The sequence below is a fragment of the Asparagus officinalis genome, chromosome 1 (assembly GCF_001876935.1).
Source record: "Asparagus officinalis chromosome 1, Aspof.V1, whole genome shotgun sequence".
Taxonomy (NCBI): domain Eukaryota; kingdom Viridiplantae; phylum Streptophyta; class Magnoliopsida; order Asparagales; family Asparagaceae; genus Asparagus; species Asparagus officinalis.
Genome location: NC_033794.1, coordinates 94,090,055 through 94,106,258, shown reverse-complemented (window position 1 = coordinate 94,106,258; position 16,204 = coordinate 94,090,055). Strand labels below are relative to the sequence as shown.

At 38.8% G+C, this 16,204-nt stretch overlaps 1 protein-coding gene across 2 annotated transcripts in view; it reads right to left on the bottom strand.

The window, feature by feature from the left end:
• Positions 1 to 16,204, bottom strand: part of LOC109828335 (WD-40 repeat-containing protein MSI4-like) — a 36,314-nt gene that overhangs the window by 14,421 nt on the left and 5,689 nt on the right. For both annotated transcript variants that reach the window (XM_020395366.1, XM_020395360.1), the window contains exon 3: positions 9,754 to 9,840. In XM_020395366.1, coding sequence (XP_020250955.1) covers positions 9,754 to 9,840 — 87 coding nt within the window. The remainder of the gene's footprint in view (positions 1 to 9,753; positions 9,841 to 16,204) is intronic.

Sequence of the window (16,204 nt, the reverse complement as noted above, 5' to 3'; positions counted from 1 at the left end):
GTCGCGGCTAAGGCGCGGCAGCCTGTTGTGTCGCGGCTTAGGCGCTGCAACCTAGGGTGCGCGGCAGTGTAGACTGCAGCGGCCAAAGAGAAAACACTCGGTCAGTTATTTCGCCCCCGTTTCAACTGTGGTGCACTGAGACCCCTATAAATACCTCCCTACACACGAAATAAAGGGAGGAGAGCATTTTGGAGCAGAAGAGGCTTGAGGTTTCAGTGATTTTGAAGAAGAGAGAGAACTTTCACCCTTTGACAAGCATCATTCGGTGATTCCTAGAGACTAAGCTCAGACTTGATCTTTGGAAGAACGGACATCTTACATCGATAAGATATTCGTTTTCAAATCTTTACTTCGATAAACGAAAGAGAGATCCCTAAGCATCCTCACGATCTTTGAATCGGTGGTCAACGAGTCAAAGCACTCACGGCACAGGCAAAGATCACACGCAAGCAGCGATCCAAACAACGATCCTGCGTTTGTTTCTAAAAAGTTGTAATTTTCATTTTGTTGTGTAAAAGAGGTCTTATAAAAAGACTATTCCTTTGAATTTATTGTAATCGACTGAAGATATAATGAATTCCACAACGAGAGCAACTTTCGCTGAAAACAAACTGGCGACCACAGTGGGAGCCAGCGGTCTCGCTGCCGAGACCGCAGTGTCGCAGCCGATCAAGATCATCGTCACTGAAGAGATCGAATACGAATTCGATCAAGCAAAATTCGAGAAGTACTTATCATCCTCATCTTCGAAATCTCTCTCGCCTTGCAGGGGCAAGAAGATTTCCTCGTCTAAGAAAGTTCCCAAGTCTCCAATTCAGATGAAGACTGCAGATGAAGATTCTTGCCAAGTTATCGCCAAGGAATCTCCCTGCAACATATCTGCTCCTAATGATTCTGCACCAATCAAAGAGTCATTGAATCACGGCCAGCCGATGATGACGAAAAGAGCTCGTCAGAGACAGCGCCAACGCCGTGCTCGTCAATTGGCTAAAGCCTTAGAACAAACCGACGGAGTTCATTATCATGCGGACTTAGAGTCGAGGAGGCATCGAGTGGTTCAGTTGTCTCAACGACCAATCACTCATGTCTCTGCTAAACTCACGACGGAGGAATGGACTATTGTCAAAAGGGCTCGTTCGACCCTCAAAGAACGCATACAAAAACGTCGTGCAAACGCTGCTCATGCTCGAGCTCTCCTACAACAAAAACGAGAAAAGAGGAAGGAATCGGTGGCCAAAGAACCACCGAAACTCCGCCAAGTTTGGATTCCAAAGTCTGGACTTATACAAAATACGTGCGACTCCCGACATAACCTTGGATCGTTCAAAGGCAACAATAAATTGTCCTGAGAATGCCAACAATGTTTTACACTCTCAGAAGAAGACGCATTCACCAAAAGATATCGTCATACCTGGGAGGTCATGCCAACAAACGATACGATTTTTTGGCAATCATACCGATGAATCGTATTATCAAGTTGGGGATGTGAATAAATTTCGAAAAAGAATTATTCGCTCTCATTGTTCCTGTGTACGACTTATAAGATCATCAAGTGACTCAAATCCTGACTTTTCCCCGAGAGGAAGAGTCAATCCAAGAATTGCTCAAAGGATGTCTCGACTCCAATTAGGAGCCATCAGACGCAGAAATTACAAGAGAATGCAAGAAGGAATGTCCTCGGAGGATGAATTCTCGGACACTTATTCTGCAATCGCTTCTGATGATACAATGTCTAGCACGGGACAAACCAGAGAAGTACTCACGATCACCTCTGATCAATTTGCTCAAATACTTCAAGAAGCTCTAGCCAAACAACGTGAAGAAATTAGAGCTGAAGTGAAGACAGAAATGGAGTTAGCTATCCAACAAATGAGAGAATTGCTAGCTCAGCGGCCTCAACCCCCTGAGTCCAGTCAAAGAACTGAATCCAGCCGCCACACTCAGAAAGTTGTGGATGACAGTGATCCAGAAGTGGATGAAGTCATTATGGCCGATACACCTCCCAATAGCAATAACGCTGGGGGTGGTTTAACGGATCCTCCCAATAACGATATTGGAGGTAGTTCAATAGCACCTCTTACAGGGGGTGGTCTAACTCATTCTCCTCAACGTCATTCGAATGAAGACATAGACGATGACGGGAAAATGAAAGAGCTTGAAAACAAAGTCAACGCTTTGATGACAGCTCAAGAAGTGAAAAAGACGGGTATTCCATGTCCCTATCCAAGAGAATAAGATTCAATACCGTATCCGACAAAGTTCAATCTGATTAACTTCACACCGTTTGAGGGGAAGAGTTCGCCGATTCAGCACTTGATTTATTTCAAGTCTCATTTGAGTATGATCTCCGGAAATGAGGCTTTAATGGTCCGGTCATTCGTTGGCACCCTTCGTGGGCCCGCCTTCGATTGGTACCGACGGCTCAAGCCAGAGAGCATCAATTGCTGGGATGACATGGAAAGTTTGTTCCTCAGCAATTTCTTCGATGATGACACCGAAGTGTCAATCGGAACCCTTTTAGATGAGAAGCAAAAAGACGGAGAGCCAGTCGACGATTTTGTCAAGCGCTTCCGTGGCAAAGCAATGAATTGCAGAGATCCTATTACAGAGGAGTTCATCCTGCAAACATGCCACAATAACCTCTCCATCGATGTCCTGGAAGCTCTGGGGGTCGTGCCATCCACAACTTGGAAGGAGTTAAAATCTCGGGGTGAACAAGCTGAGCACTTTCTTAAAAGAAAGAAAGCTGAGAGAGGCCAACCAATGACATCTGCAATCGTTGAGAATGCGACTCTCGATCCGAGGTTTCAAAAGGAATATTCTTTCGAAGATGATGAAGCTCCAGCCATCTTGGAATACCTCCTCGCTAATGACAAAATCGAGCTACCACCTATTAAAGATCAGGATGGAGCTAAGAGGATTACAGATCCAAACTACTGTGCATATCACAGAAGGGTTCTTCATCCCACCGAGATTTGCTTTGGACTCAAAAACAAGATCCAAGCCCTAATTGACTCCGGCGTCATAACGACGAAAGAAGTCGAGTAAAGACGACCATACAACTCCAGTGGGTGCACGAGTATAAACTGTTTCCCCACACTCCAAAGAGCATATGAGTATAAACTGCTTCTCGATTATCCAACTGAGTACAATGTTAAACCCGGTTTCGCAAAGGAAGCTGGGGGTGGATAAATCATATAACGGGAAGTTCCCGGAAGAATGTTAAATGTAATATTCTTAGGGATAACCCCGATCATTATGAACAAAGTGATAAACACTAAACTCCTACTATGACTTCCGAATATTCTTTTGCTGAGATGAGATTCGATCACCTCTTTAGATCAATCTTCCCTCACAAAATTCCCATTTTGGTCAAACCTTTAAACAGTTAGGACCAAAGCCAAAATCCCCTCTCGATTCGTTCCATGAACGAGAGGTCCACAAATTGAACGATCAAACCTTTAAACAGTTAGGATCGTCTTAAATTCCCATCTTGGTCAAACCTTTAAACAGTTAGGACCAAAGCCAAAATCCCCTCTCGATTCGTTCCATGAACGAGAGGTCCACAAATTGAACGATCAAACCTTTAAACAGTTAGGATCGTCTCAAATTCCCATCTTGGTCAAACCTTTAAACAGTTAGGACCAAAGCCAAAATCCCCTCTCGATTCGTTCCATGAACGAGAGGTCCACAAATTGAACGATCAAACCTTTAAACAGTTAGGATCGTCTCAAATTCCCATCTTGGTCAAACCTTTAAACAGTTAGGACCAAAGCCAAAATCCCCTCTCGATTCGTTCCATGAACGAGAGGTCCACAAATTGAACGATCAAACCTTTAAACAGTTAGGATCGTCTCAAATTCCCATCTTGGTCAAACCTTTAAATAGTTAGGACCAAAGCCAAAATCCCCTCTCGATTCGTTCCATGAACGAGAGGTCCACAAATTGAACGATCAAACCTTTAAACAGTTAGGATCGTCTCAAGTCCCCATTTGGTCAAACCTTCCAACAGTTAGGACCAAAACCAAAATCCCCTCTCGATTCCTTCAATGAACGAGAGGTCCATAAATCGAGCGATCAAACCTTCCTACAGTTAGGATCCCCTCGAAACTCCCACCGAGTAGTTTATGCAAATCAATAAACTCATTGTTATTTGCACCCTACTCCTATTCCTCACTTGGTCAAACCTTTAAACAGTTAGGACCAAAGCCAAAATCCCCTCTCGATTCGTTCCATGAACGAGAGGTCCACAAATTGAACGATCAAACCTTTAAACAGTTAGGATCGTCTCGAATTCCTATTTGGTCAAACCTTTAAACAGTTAGGACCAAAACCAAAATCCCCTCTCGATTCGTTCCATGAACGAGAGGTCCTCAAATTGAGCGATCAAACCTTTAAACAGATAGGATCGTCTCACTACCCATTTGGTCAAACCTTTAAACAGTTAGGACCAAAACCAAAATCCCCTCTCGATTCCTTCAATGAACGAGAGGCCCACAAATCGAGCGATCAAACCTTCGGGTACACCAAAATCTGTCATGGATTAAAATCATTTAAACTCCCACATTTCATTTGGTAAACATTTAAACAGTTAGGACCAAAGCCAAAATCCCCTCTCGATTCGTTCCATGAACGAGAGGTCCACAAATTGAGCGATCAAACATTCCTACAGTTAGGATCGTCTCAAACCCCCCGCTTGGTCAAACCTTACTACAGTTAGGACCACAACCAAAATCTCCTTTCGATTCATTTTACGAACGAAAGGTCCACTTTTGAACTGAATAACCAAACCTTATGACAGTTAGGATTATTCAAACCAGTCTAGATTTTCTAAGTGGAGATCCCACTTTGAATTTCTTTTGCACCAGGAGATAGAATATAAAATTCTTCCTCTCCGATTTGGGTTCATCTCTACCAACAAACAAGAGACCAAAAGATAGAATATAAAATTCTTCCTCTCCGATTCCGGGTTCATCTCTACCAACAAACAAGAGACCAGGAGATAGAATATAAAATTCTTCCTCTCCGATTCCGGGTTCATCTCTACCAACAAACAAGTGACCAGGAGATAGAATATAAAATTCTTCCTCTCCGATTCCGGGTTCATCTCTACCAACAAACAAGAGACCAGGAGATAGAATATAAAATTCTTCCTCTCCGATTTCGGGTTTATCTCTACCAACAAAAAAGAGACCATATTACTCCAATAGGTGCACGAGTCTAAACTGTTTTCCTAACCTCAACAGGAAGTTTCTGGAGAATATTACTCAAACTATTCTTAAGAATAACCTGACTACCTCCCAACAGGTATATGAGGTTAAACTATTTCCCGAACACTCCAATAGAGCGTATGAGTATAAACTATTTCTCTATTCTTCAACAACAGTTCTGATTCAAGACTTCGACGACGGTCACGTGATAAACGCAGCACCGGAGGAATCTTAGCTATTCTACAAAGCACTGAGTAGACTAAAAGATAAAGAAGTCAAGGATTGAAGCCATTCACAGATCATTCTACGCAACTTCCTCAACAAAGCACTGGAGAAATTGCAAAGAAAGCTTATCATATCCAAAGTGTCCCAGACTCCTCTCTAAAAAAATGATGAGTCTGAGATACTTTGGAGGGGGTATCTGTAGGCGTTGAAAAATGCTTGCAGGCATCCAAATACCACCCAAAAACAATATGGGAAAATAATTTACACGTCATCAGTCAACACAAGGTGGCGCGACAGCCCATGGCGTCGCGGCTAAGGCGCGACAGCACATAGTGCCGCGGCTAAGGCGCGACAGCACAATAGGGCCAGCGGCTAAAGGCGCGACCGCCTGTCGTGTCGCGGCTTAGGCCCGAGCTGCACCTAGGGTACCACGGCTATGTTAAAGGAGTGTTGTGGCGGTTACAAGGCAATTATATGATGATTTTTTGAGGCCTACGTGGCAGCATACCAGAAATAGAACGTGTGCTGACATGGACAAGCAGTTAAACCACGAAAAAAGTGATTAAATGTCGTGAGAGAGCGGTTTCAAGCATGATGGAACGTGCTGATAACCGTCTCTTTGGCCGCGGCAGCCTATACTGCCGCGCCAATAGCCGCGGCAGTGTAGACTGCAGCGGCCAAAGAGAAAGCACTTGGTCAGTTATTTCGTCCCCGTTTCAACTGTGGTGCACTGAGACCCCTATAAATACCTCCCTACACACGAAATAAAGGACAGAGAGCATTTTGGAGCAGAAGAGGCTTGAGCTTTCAGTGATTTTGAAGAAGAGAGAGAACTTTCACCCTTTGACAAGCATCATTCGGTGATTCCTAGAGATCTAAGCTCAGACTTGATCTTTGGAAGAACGGACATCTTACATCGATAAGATATTCGTTTTCAAATCTTTACTTCGATAAACGAAAGAGAGATCCCTAAGCACCCTCACGATCTTTGAATCGGTGGTCAACGAGCCAAAGCACTCACGGCACAGGCAAAGATCCCACGCAAGCAGCGATCCAAACAATGATCCTGCGTTTGTTTCTAAAAAGTTATAATTTTTATTTTGTTGTGTAAAAGAGGTCTTATAAAAAGACTATTCCTTTGAATTTATTGTAATCGACTGAAGATATAATGAATTCCACAACGAGAGCAACTTTTGACGCAAACAATCCTCAACCAAACCCTCTGTGAACTAGAGAAAGATCGTGAAGGGAGAAACGAAGATCACGGCAACAAATCAGGATCCCAAGGTATAATCCACTTTTAAATTTCATATTAAATCTTAGTAAATCGAATCAAAATAGAATGAGTGAGGATGATAACTTATTATGATTATGAACTAAAAAACTAGGGTTTAAAAAGAATTTTTTTATGTGTTTAAGATGCATGTGATGGACTGGAAAAAAAAAAGTTACTAACCCTAGATCCGGCGGGAGTCTTGCCGCCGACGATCCTCTGCCGCCCTCCTACCGCCATGGCGAGAGAGAGAGAGTCTCAAACGATCCAGTTGAAGAGAGAGAGAGAGAGAGAGAGATAGAGGAACGGAAGAAAAAAAAGGAAAAAGAAAGGAAGGATGAAGAAGAAGATCAGATATAAACAATATAAAGGGAGGAAATATTTATTAAGTCCCCCTAGATTATTTTAACTTTGCAAATAAACCCTAACAGGGGAATCTAAGATCATATATGAACAAGATAATTACGTATAGACCCCTGTTATTTGCTTTGTTTACAAACAAGTCCAATCCGAAGAATAAAATATAACTTTTAGGCTGGATTAATTACCTATAACCCCCCGCCTTATCATAAGTTACCAATAAACCCATATATACCCTATTTATAGATTTTAATTGTTATTGATTATATATGAAATTATTGGCTCTAGATTATGTATTGATTAACCTATAATATGTATTGTCATGAATTAATATTAGTCTTATATCTTATATTATAGGGATCTGGTTGATATCCAGGGGAGTAATATTTTGAAGAAGTCGTATCATCTAGAGGTGAGTTCATTTCTCACTAGTATTTTTACAATATAAAATTGCATGAGTACATAGTACTATGTTTGAATGATCTTGTGCTCGAAAAATAAATAGTCTATTATTTTCATGTATATGAAAGTTAAATGATTTAATCTATTTCTGTTGTGGTGTATCCTATAATACAATGTTAGTTTCGTACAAGATATGAAAAGGCATTTTGGTTTTATGTAAAAAATAAAAAGTGAATTTGGTTTTTACGCGATCTCATATAATTATAGATATTGTTTTATTTGAAAGCTTTTGAAGAAAAAAAATATTTTGATCACGTTTCGACAACTTAATGGATTCAAAGATTTTCTATGACTTAATATCCGATAAAAATAAAGAAAAGTGAAATCCATAAACTGTTTTAACTAGGATGATGAGTTTAACCCTCGTCCACTTCAGTTGAAAATATTTGTAAATTATGATAAGCAAGGTATTTCTGATTTGACAAGTAATTCTCGATGTTTTTAAATCCTCAGAAAGTCCACTATGAAGTGTTATGTCTGCCATATGGTGAATGCATCTTTAATTGGCCCTTCTGTATGGCCCTTCTGTATTTGGCCCTTTTATAATTGACCCTTCTGAAATTTGTTATGGCTCCTCTGTATTTGGCCAGTAACCTATGGCAGTGATAGGTGCATTTGATTCTTAAAAATTATCTATTATGTGACGTGTTTTTACGCATTCCCATGCTACTGGGCTATAATTCGTAGCCTTAGTGTGACCTATGAGGTAATATTCACATTCACGAATGACTCATCGAGATTTAGGATTCTAACAATTGACTGTGAAATTGTGAAAATAATAATCCTCTGGTTTTATACAATTTAGTAGTTTTTTTTTCTTTCTTAATGTTTACTTTGATTCAAAAAGGGTCTGATTCTAAAAAATATTACAGTATATTCAGTTGCACATAAGAAAGAAAATATAACTGTTGTATTTTTTCTTGAAGATGACAATATTACAATTTTTGGATCGTATTTTGCTATTTTTGGATCTCTGGTGCAAAACTGATAATTCGTTATTTCTGGGAATTATTCTTATTATTATTTTGTTAGTTATCTAGGAACTCTGATGGGAAATATTCTCACTGAGCCCTAGCTCACCCCGTTGTTAAAATTTTCAGATTTGGCGTAGCTGCATAATAGCCGAACTTTGGTTGTGGCGCTTTGCTGAGAGGCGTTATATGAAAAGCTTCCTTTTTGGTGTTACATACAATCGACAATGTGCTTTATTTAGTAAATTGCTTATAACGGTGAGCTTGTGGGTTGTAAGTATCGATTATATACATATATATAGTTGCTCTGAACTTCTATCATCGGCAAGTTTATAAATATTTTGTGATAAACTATGTGATATGAAGTGTTAGGCTTGACTCGTGTATATGAAACTGTCGCGTAACCTGCATTTATGAATTTCGGTTGCAGTTTCGGGGCATGACATATATAATATAGATAAGCTAATAACCAAATTTGGGCACTATACAGCTTTCAGATTCTCAATCTTTCAAGTGTAAGGGTATTTGCATTGATTTTTCCAAGAGTCAAGACATTTACATGGATTTTTCCAAGTGGGATGGCATTTTCGTTGTTTTTTGTAAGTGTGATAGAGTTTTCTTTCATTTTTCTAAGTGTAAGGGCACTTTCGAAATTTTTTAAAATGTGAGAACCAAAAAGGGGCTTCTACTAAATATATAATATTGATAAGTTAATAACCAAATTCAGGCACGATGCAACTTTCAGATTCTCAATCTTTGTTGTCATATACAATGATCAGGTTTTAGGAAAAACGCATACACATCAGTAACACAAAACGAACAGCCTACTCCAAGACACCATGTTTAGTTACCAACTTACCATAACATAGCAGCAACACTAAACAATTAAATATTCAAAATACATTTAAAATCTTCTGTCAGAGAGATGCTGAATTTGCAAACTAGATCCTAGTACTGTTGTGTTGCTGTAAAACAAAGATAGCTTCAACGTTATTATCTGAAAAGAGACAAAATACTTCTAAATGAAATAGAGCAAAAAATCGTGCTATTCAAAGATTTAGAATTTCCAAATGGGAGGTGAATTACTAATAGTTCCACCGAAAAGCAAATAGTTCAGGCACTGAAATTACTGAGAACCCATGTCAATTAAAGTTAATAACACATGCAATCACAAGATCTCAGCTTTCCACAATCCTGTAGACCAACTAAAGAACTGTGGGACTCCAGTAACAAATAGCTTATGTAAACTAACCTGTGACAAGTGGTCTGCTGCCGCAACTCTTGATTTAAACACTTCAACATTTGCAACGACAAGAGTATTAGGCACTTTACCATCAGTCTGGGAGCATTATGACCAAGAGATTAATAATAGCTCAAAACAATAAGCTGATTTGAAAAGAAGTATTCATGTATCTAATTCAAAAATATCCTGGATAAGATCTTTGGTCTAGTTGTAAAAATACTATGCGGTATAAAACAAAATATATCAATTTGCTTAACTGTGGCCAGAATTATGATGCATACCCATTAGAGTGTTACCACAAAATCCAGAGAAAATCAAGAAAAGAATCATATCACGAGTTAAAATTAGCTGATATCTACATTTCAACAAAAAAGAGACACTAGAGAAATGAGCATTTTAGACGACCTGAATATGAGAATTTCCCTGACATGATAAGAGGACCATATATCAAATTCAAGTCAGTGACCACAAGTCCCAAACCAAGTGAAATCACATTTGCCGTCATATTTTAATTACCACATAATTAAACATGGACAAAATTGCACAGAAGATGTGCTTCAGCAGCTAGTTGAAGAAATAACCTATAAATCATACGCAATATTGCAAACCTGAATTTTATACAATTGTAAGATTGCCTTCCCAGATGATTGAAGCTTCAAAATTTCACCTTTTTCTTTGTATGACTGAAATTAAATCACTAGAGCAATCTAACTCTCTGACACTCAAATAATGAATAGCTGCTTGTAATATTAGTTAGTCATTACTGTGATGCTCAATAAATAGAAAAGTAGATTGAAATGTTATGGATATTATATGGTCAAAAAATTAAGCTCAATATCAATTAAAGAAATATGAAGATAACTCTTCTTCTCTGCTAAATGTCCATCAACTGTCTTAAAAAGTTTATAAACATTCAGGTAGCCTTGCTCCTCTAAAACAAACTAATTGTACCATTTTTAGCCTTTTATGATTACTCTCTCAAAGATTTTTATATGACCAATTAAATTGCTATTGGATATAATTCGTTGCATATCTGTTTGCAAACTCTGCCAAACCTCAAAGTATTAGTATCAGGTCTGTAGCTCTCTTATTTTAACTCTCTTGATAAACATTCTTTTTTTAACTTTCTAATTTTTAAACAATAACTGTGCTCCTAGGGGATCTTTTAGCCTTCACTGTTAACTTTAACATTATCTCACCCACTATTCTCATCTTCCTCGCGTGAGAAAGCTTGACATACAAGTTCACATATGCACGCACACTCACATGCACACACACAGAGCTAAAGTTTCTAAAAATGAAGTCCTAGCCTTTTTAATACATTCCTTTTCTCTAACTTATGCACAAAGTTTGACTAGTCTTGCAGATATTTTACTAGTGCTACATGTTATCACAAATTGAGCCCTTGGGAGTCGGTGAAAACCTGCTATGAGCTGACCGACTCTAGCTCAAAAGAATAAACTTATAGGTACAAACTTACTAAAGTTGCCAACATGTACAATTTTGATGGATATGAATCATTAGAAAATCTCCCATTCATGTTCATGATCTCATAGAAACTCATGGGCCTTCAATCCAACAACTGCAGGATCATTTGACCTGACTCTCTCATGGGCATAATCTGGACTCAGATACCAGTTGTTAGACAAAAGGTCTAAAAGTACCCTCCCTGACTCAACTAATGAAGGCATGTAATTCGTTGAGATTAAACTTATAGCCTATGAAGCACGGATACTCCCCAGAGACCACGAATCCGTGTCTGACACGAATCAAACACGGATTCGTGCATGACACGTGCAAGACACGTGTCGGACACGGTCAATCCGTGTCCGACACGGGTCAACGGGTCAACTAAAGGGGATACGGTCAAAAAAAGTTGGACAGGGCTTGGATTTGTTAAAAAAATAAAATACAAAACCCGTAACCAAAACCCAAACCCAAAAGGGAACCCTGATATTTTCACTTCACTCACCTGACTCTCGATGCCGCCTCGTCCAGCGATCGTGTCTTCTCTGAAGCTCGTCGTCGTCACTTCACTCACCTGACTCTTGACGCCGCCTCGTCCAGCGATCACGTCTTCTCCGAAGCTCGTCGTCGTCGATCTCCTCCACCCGAAGCTCGTCGTCATCGATCTCCTCCACCCGAAACTCGTCGTCGTCGATCTCCTCCATTCGTCGCTGCTAGGTGAGATCTCTAACTTGTCGTTGTCGATCTCCTCCAGCCGAAGAACTGATTCTCTTTCTCCTCTCTCTCAATATTTTCGTCTCTCTCTCTCTCAATTTATCCATCTCTCTCTCAATTTCACCCTCTCGTTCTCTCTTATCTCTGTCCCTCTCTCAATCTCTCTCTCTCTTAACTTATTTTCCTCTCTTATCTCCGTATCTCTCTCTGTCTCTCTCTCAATCTCTGTTTCTCTCTCTCTCTCTTAACTTATTTTTTTAAAGACTTATCTTTTTTTTTGTTTATGCAGCTTTGTGCTACTACTGATTGGTGAGCAACTGAGCAAGTCACTGACTCACTTCATTTGGTATTTTATTTTTTTAAATTTCAATTTTAATTTTAATTTCAGTTTCAATTACAGTTTTAATTTCTGAACATATGAATATATTTTTCAATTTTAATTTCATTTTTTAACACAAATAAATTATTAACATTACACAAATGAATTATGAATATTAAGATTTCAATTTGTTATGGGCCTATGGCAATGAATTATTTGTTAGTCAATAATTTTGTTAGTCAAAAAATTATTACACAAATGAATTATTTGTTAGGCAATGAATTATTTGTTAGACAATGAATTATTACCAAAAAATTATTACACAAATGAATTATTTGTTAGGCAATGAATTATTTGTTAGACAATGAATTATTACACAAATGAATTATTTGTTAGTCGAATTATTTGTTAGGCAATGAATTATTTGTTAGACAATGAATTATTACACAAATGAATTATTTGTTAGTCAATAATTTGTTAGTCAATAAATTATTACACAAATGAATTATTTGTTAGGCAACGAATTATTTGTTAGGTAATAAATTATTACACAAATAAATTATTACACAAATGCATTGCTATCGAGGCGCAAGGCGCAAGGCGGGACACAAAGGTCTCTTACGCACACCATGCGCAAGGCGCATAATGATGAGCGCGCCTCACTGAATTGAGGCGCACAACTCAAACTAATATTTTCCAACATAAGACAAAGAAACATATAAGCAACATGTTTATAAATTATCACATAAAAAAACCAAGAAATATAATTTCACTGACTAAATCACGAAAGAGTCTTAATTAGTATGCATAACATAGAGAAGTTCATAAGTTTCCACAAATCACAACGCAAGATAATCTCCAACATAAGCAAAAGTCTATAAAACAAAACAAGCAAGTAACAAATAAGAAATATGTATTTTTATTTAAAATATGATATATGTATTTTTTAATTAACAATTAAGTGATTAAAAGACATGATTGTTCATAATTTTCTAGTTAGCATTCTTAATTACTATTTGCTAGTTAGCATGAAAAGATAAAGAATGGAGGTAACAATTACATATTACATGCTCATAATTTTCTAGTTAGCATGCTAATTAGAGAATGAAGTTACAATTAGCAAACAAATATACTAAATTACTAATTATTGTTTCCTTTTTATAGGTTAAACATGAAAAGATGAAAAATGGATTAGCAATTAGCAATAAAGAGTCCATTACATGATGTAAATATGTAATATGTAAATTATTTAAAAAAAATAGAAGAAATAGTCTATTACATGACGCAGGTGTCAAGCGTGTGTGAGGCGCATACGAGGCGCACACGAGTGCGTGCAGCGTCCCGCCTCTGGTGCGGGGCGTAATTGCCCCAACCCACAGCGCCCCGCGCCCGGGACGCGCGTCTCGATAACAATGCACAAATGAATTATTACACAAATGAATATACATATTTAATGAATGAATTATGGATATTTATTTTGGCAATTGTGTTGGAAAATTTGATTGATCCTTCATCCTTGCTCATTGTTGGTTAACTCTAAGTATAATCTGTAAAAGGAAAAACAAAGTCGGTGAGCAACAACTTATTAATTAGTATAATTAGAAAAAAGAGCTTAAAATAGTAATTAGCATGCTAACTAATAAATTATAAACATGTAAATATTTAATTGCTAATCACTTAATTCTTAATTAAAAAACATATTTCATATTTTAAATGAAAATACAGATTTCTTGCATTGTAATTTGTACTTGTTGTTTATACTAAATCGAGATTTAGGTATTACGTTCCATATTGATATATGTTATGGTTTAATATATAATTAGTACTTGTTCATTGCTGTTTATAGCAATGGAAGCATAAGGTAGTTCTGGTGCACAGCTTGTTCAAAATGATCTGATACGTGTGTATCTTCTTCTCTGCTTCGAGAGCTTAACGATCCTCATAGGAGCTTGAGGATAGATGATTCTCATGATAGCATGAGAATAGTTGTGTCAATCAGTACAGGGGAACACAGGTGGAAGCGTGGAACGAGACGACAAGCAGCAGATTCGAAGAATCCAGATTTCAGCCTGTGTGTCGACTCATACATGTACATGAGTCGACTCATCAGGTTGAATCGACTCATGCCTGTCATGAGTCGACTCAAGAACTCAAGCCCTGTTAGCAATTCAGCTCTGACTAGTCGACTCATCAGTTATGAGTCGACCCATGTGTCATGAGTCGACTCATCTCAGTTATGAGTCGACTCATTGCTGGTTTTTGTGTTTTATCCAGCTTCGGACGAGTCGTCGACTCATCTCAGTCATGAGTCGACTCATCGACAGTTTCCTGATTCGTTTGGGTTTCTGTTCACACGAATTCCTGTTGGTTTTGGGCTTGGTTATTTACCAGATTACCATCCACGTTTGTACACCTATATAAAAGGTTGTTTAGGATTTTCTAAACATCAGTTTATGATCATCTTAGAGATCTTAGATCAGAGAGAAATTCTAATCTTTGTATTAGGGTTTAGAGATGATTGAGAGGTTGTTCTCGATTCTAGTAAGATTATGAGGGAGAGATTGTAATCTTTTGTTCTTCATAATCTAGAAGAAGGTATTTTCCTTCGCCACACTGAATTATCTTGTGTTTTAGTTATCTTCTTCTCAACCCACATTTTGGTAATTTCGCGACCAAAGGGTGCTCTCACGGCGACTCGTATCAAATTGGTATTAGAGCAATCAGATCCGGTGAAGGGGCATCATATGTATGGTCCTTACTCGATCCCAATACAAGAAGCTTGGCGAGATCCTTATTTCATTAGAAGGAGTCCGGGTTATAAGGAGGAAAAAGATGGCTGAAGGAGACAATTCAACGAGGATTGATGCATTGGAGAAGCTGATCGAGACGATAGGTTCGACTCTCACACAACTCGTCAGTCTTATCCATGGAGGTGGCAAACAAGGTGAATCTTCTTCGAAGAAAATTGTTAAGTCCGATATGGAGAGAGTAGATTCAGATTCCGACGAGGAGGAGGAGACCGTTAACGCTGTATTGCATCAAGGGGGTAAGAATTCTTATCAGAACACTTTAAGGTGGAGATTCCTGTTTATGATGAGAGTGTTGACGTCAAGAGGCTTGATGACTGGATCGAGCGGATAGAGACGTATTTTACTCTTTATGGCTATTCGTCAAAAGAGAAGATTGTGTTCGCGACTTTGAAGCTTTCAGGGCACGCATTGACGTGATGGAAATCCTACTGCAAGCAGGAAAAAAAGGCGATGTCGTGAAACAAGTTCAAGGAGTTACTGAGAAAGCAGTTCTACCCGATGGGATTCCTTAAAGAGCGTTAGTATAAGTGGTACGGCTTGCGCCAAAGGGTCAATCAAACCGTTCAAAAATACACCACGGAATTTCAGCAGCAAGCGATGGTCCTCAACATTACGACAGAGGAATATTCCGTGTTTATGAAGTATATGACGGGATTGAGCGATTACATCCGAAAGGAGATGAAGCTATTCACGGTGAAATCAATTGCAGAGGCGAGCGTGAAGGCTATTGCCCTCGAGAGCAAGCAAAAGAAGGGCAACGAGACTAAGGGAGACTCCAAACAGACGGGAGGCGAGTCTAATGGTTCTCAATCTAAGGAGGAGAAGAAGAAGGGTGATTTAGGAAAAGCAGGACTGATTTGTAGTCACTGCGAGAAGACATGACACACAGCTGATCGGTGCTGGGAGAAGTATCATCATCTCAAGCCAAGAGGATTGAAGAAGAAGGAAGAGAAAAAGGCATACATGATAGCTCAATGTCCGAAAGAAGTCCCGGGGATGACAGAACCCAACAACAGTCTTAACCTTATGACGGGGAAGCAGACCACGAAAGAGGACGATGATCCGAGAGAGCAACTCTTTGTTCTTAAGTTGCAAGTAAAGACCAGTTTGGTTGATGTCATTGTTGATTCGGGCAGCGAGAAGAATTTGA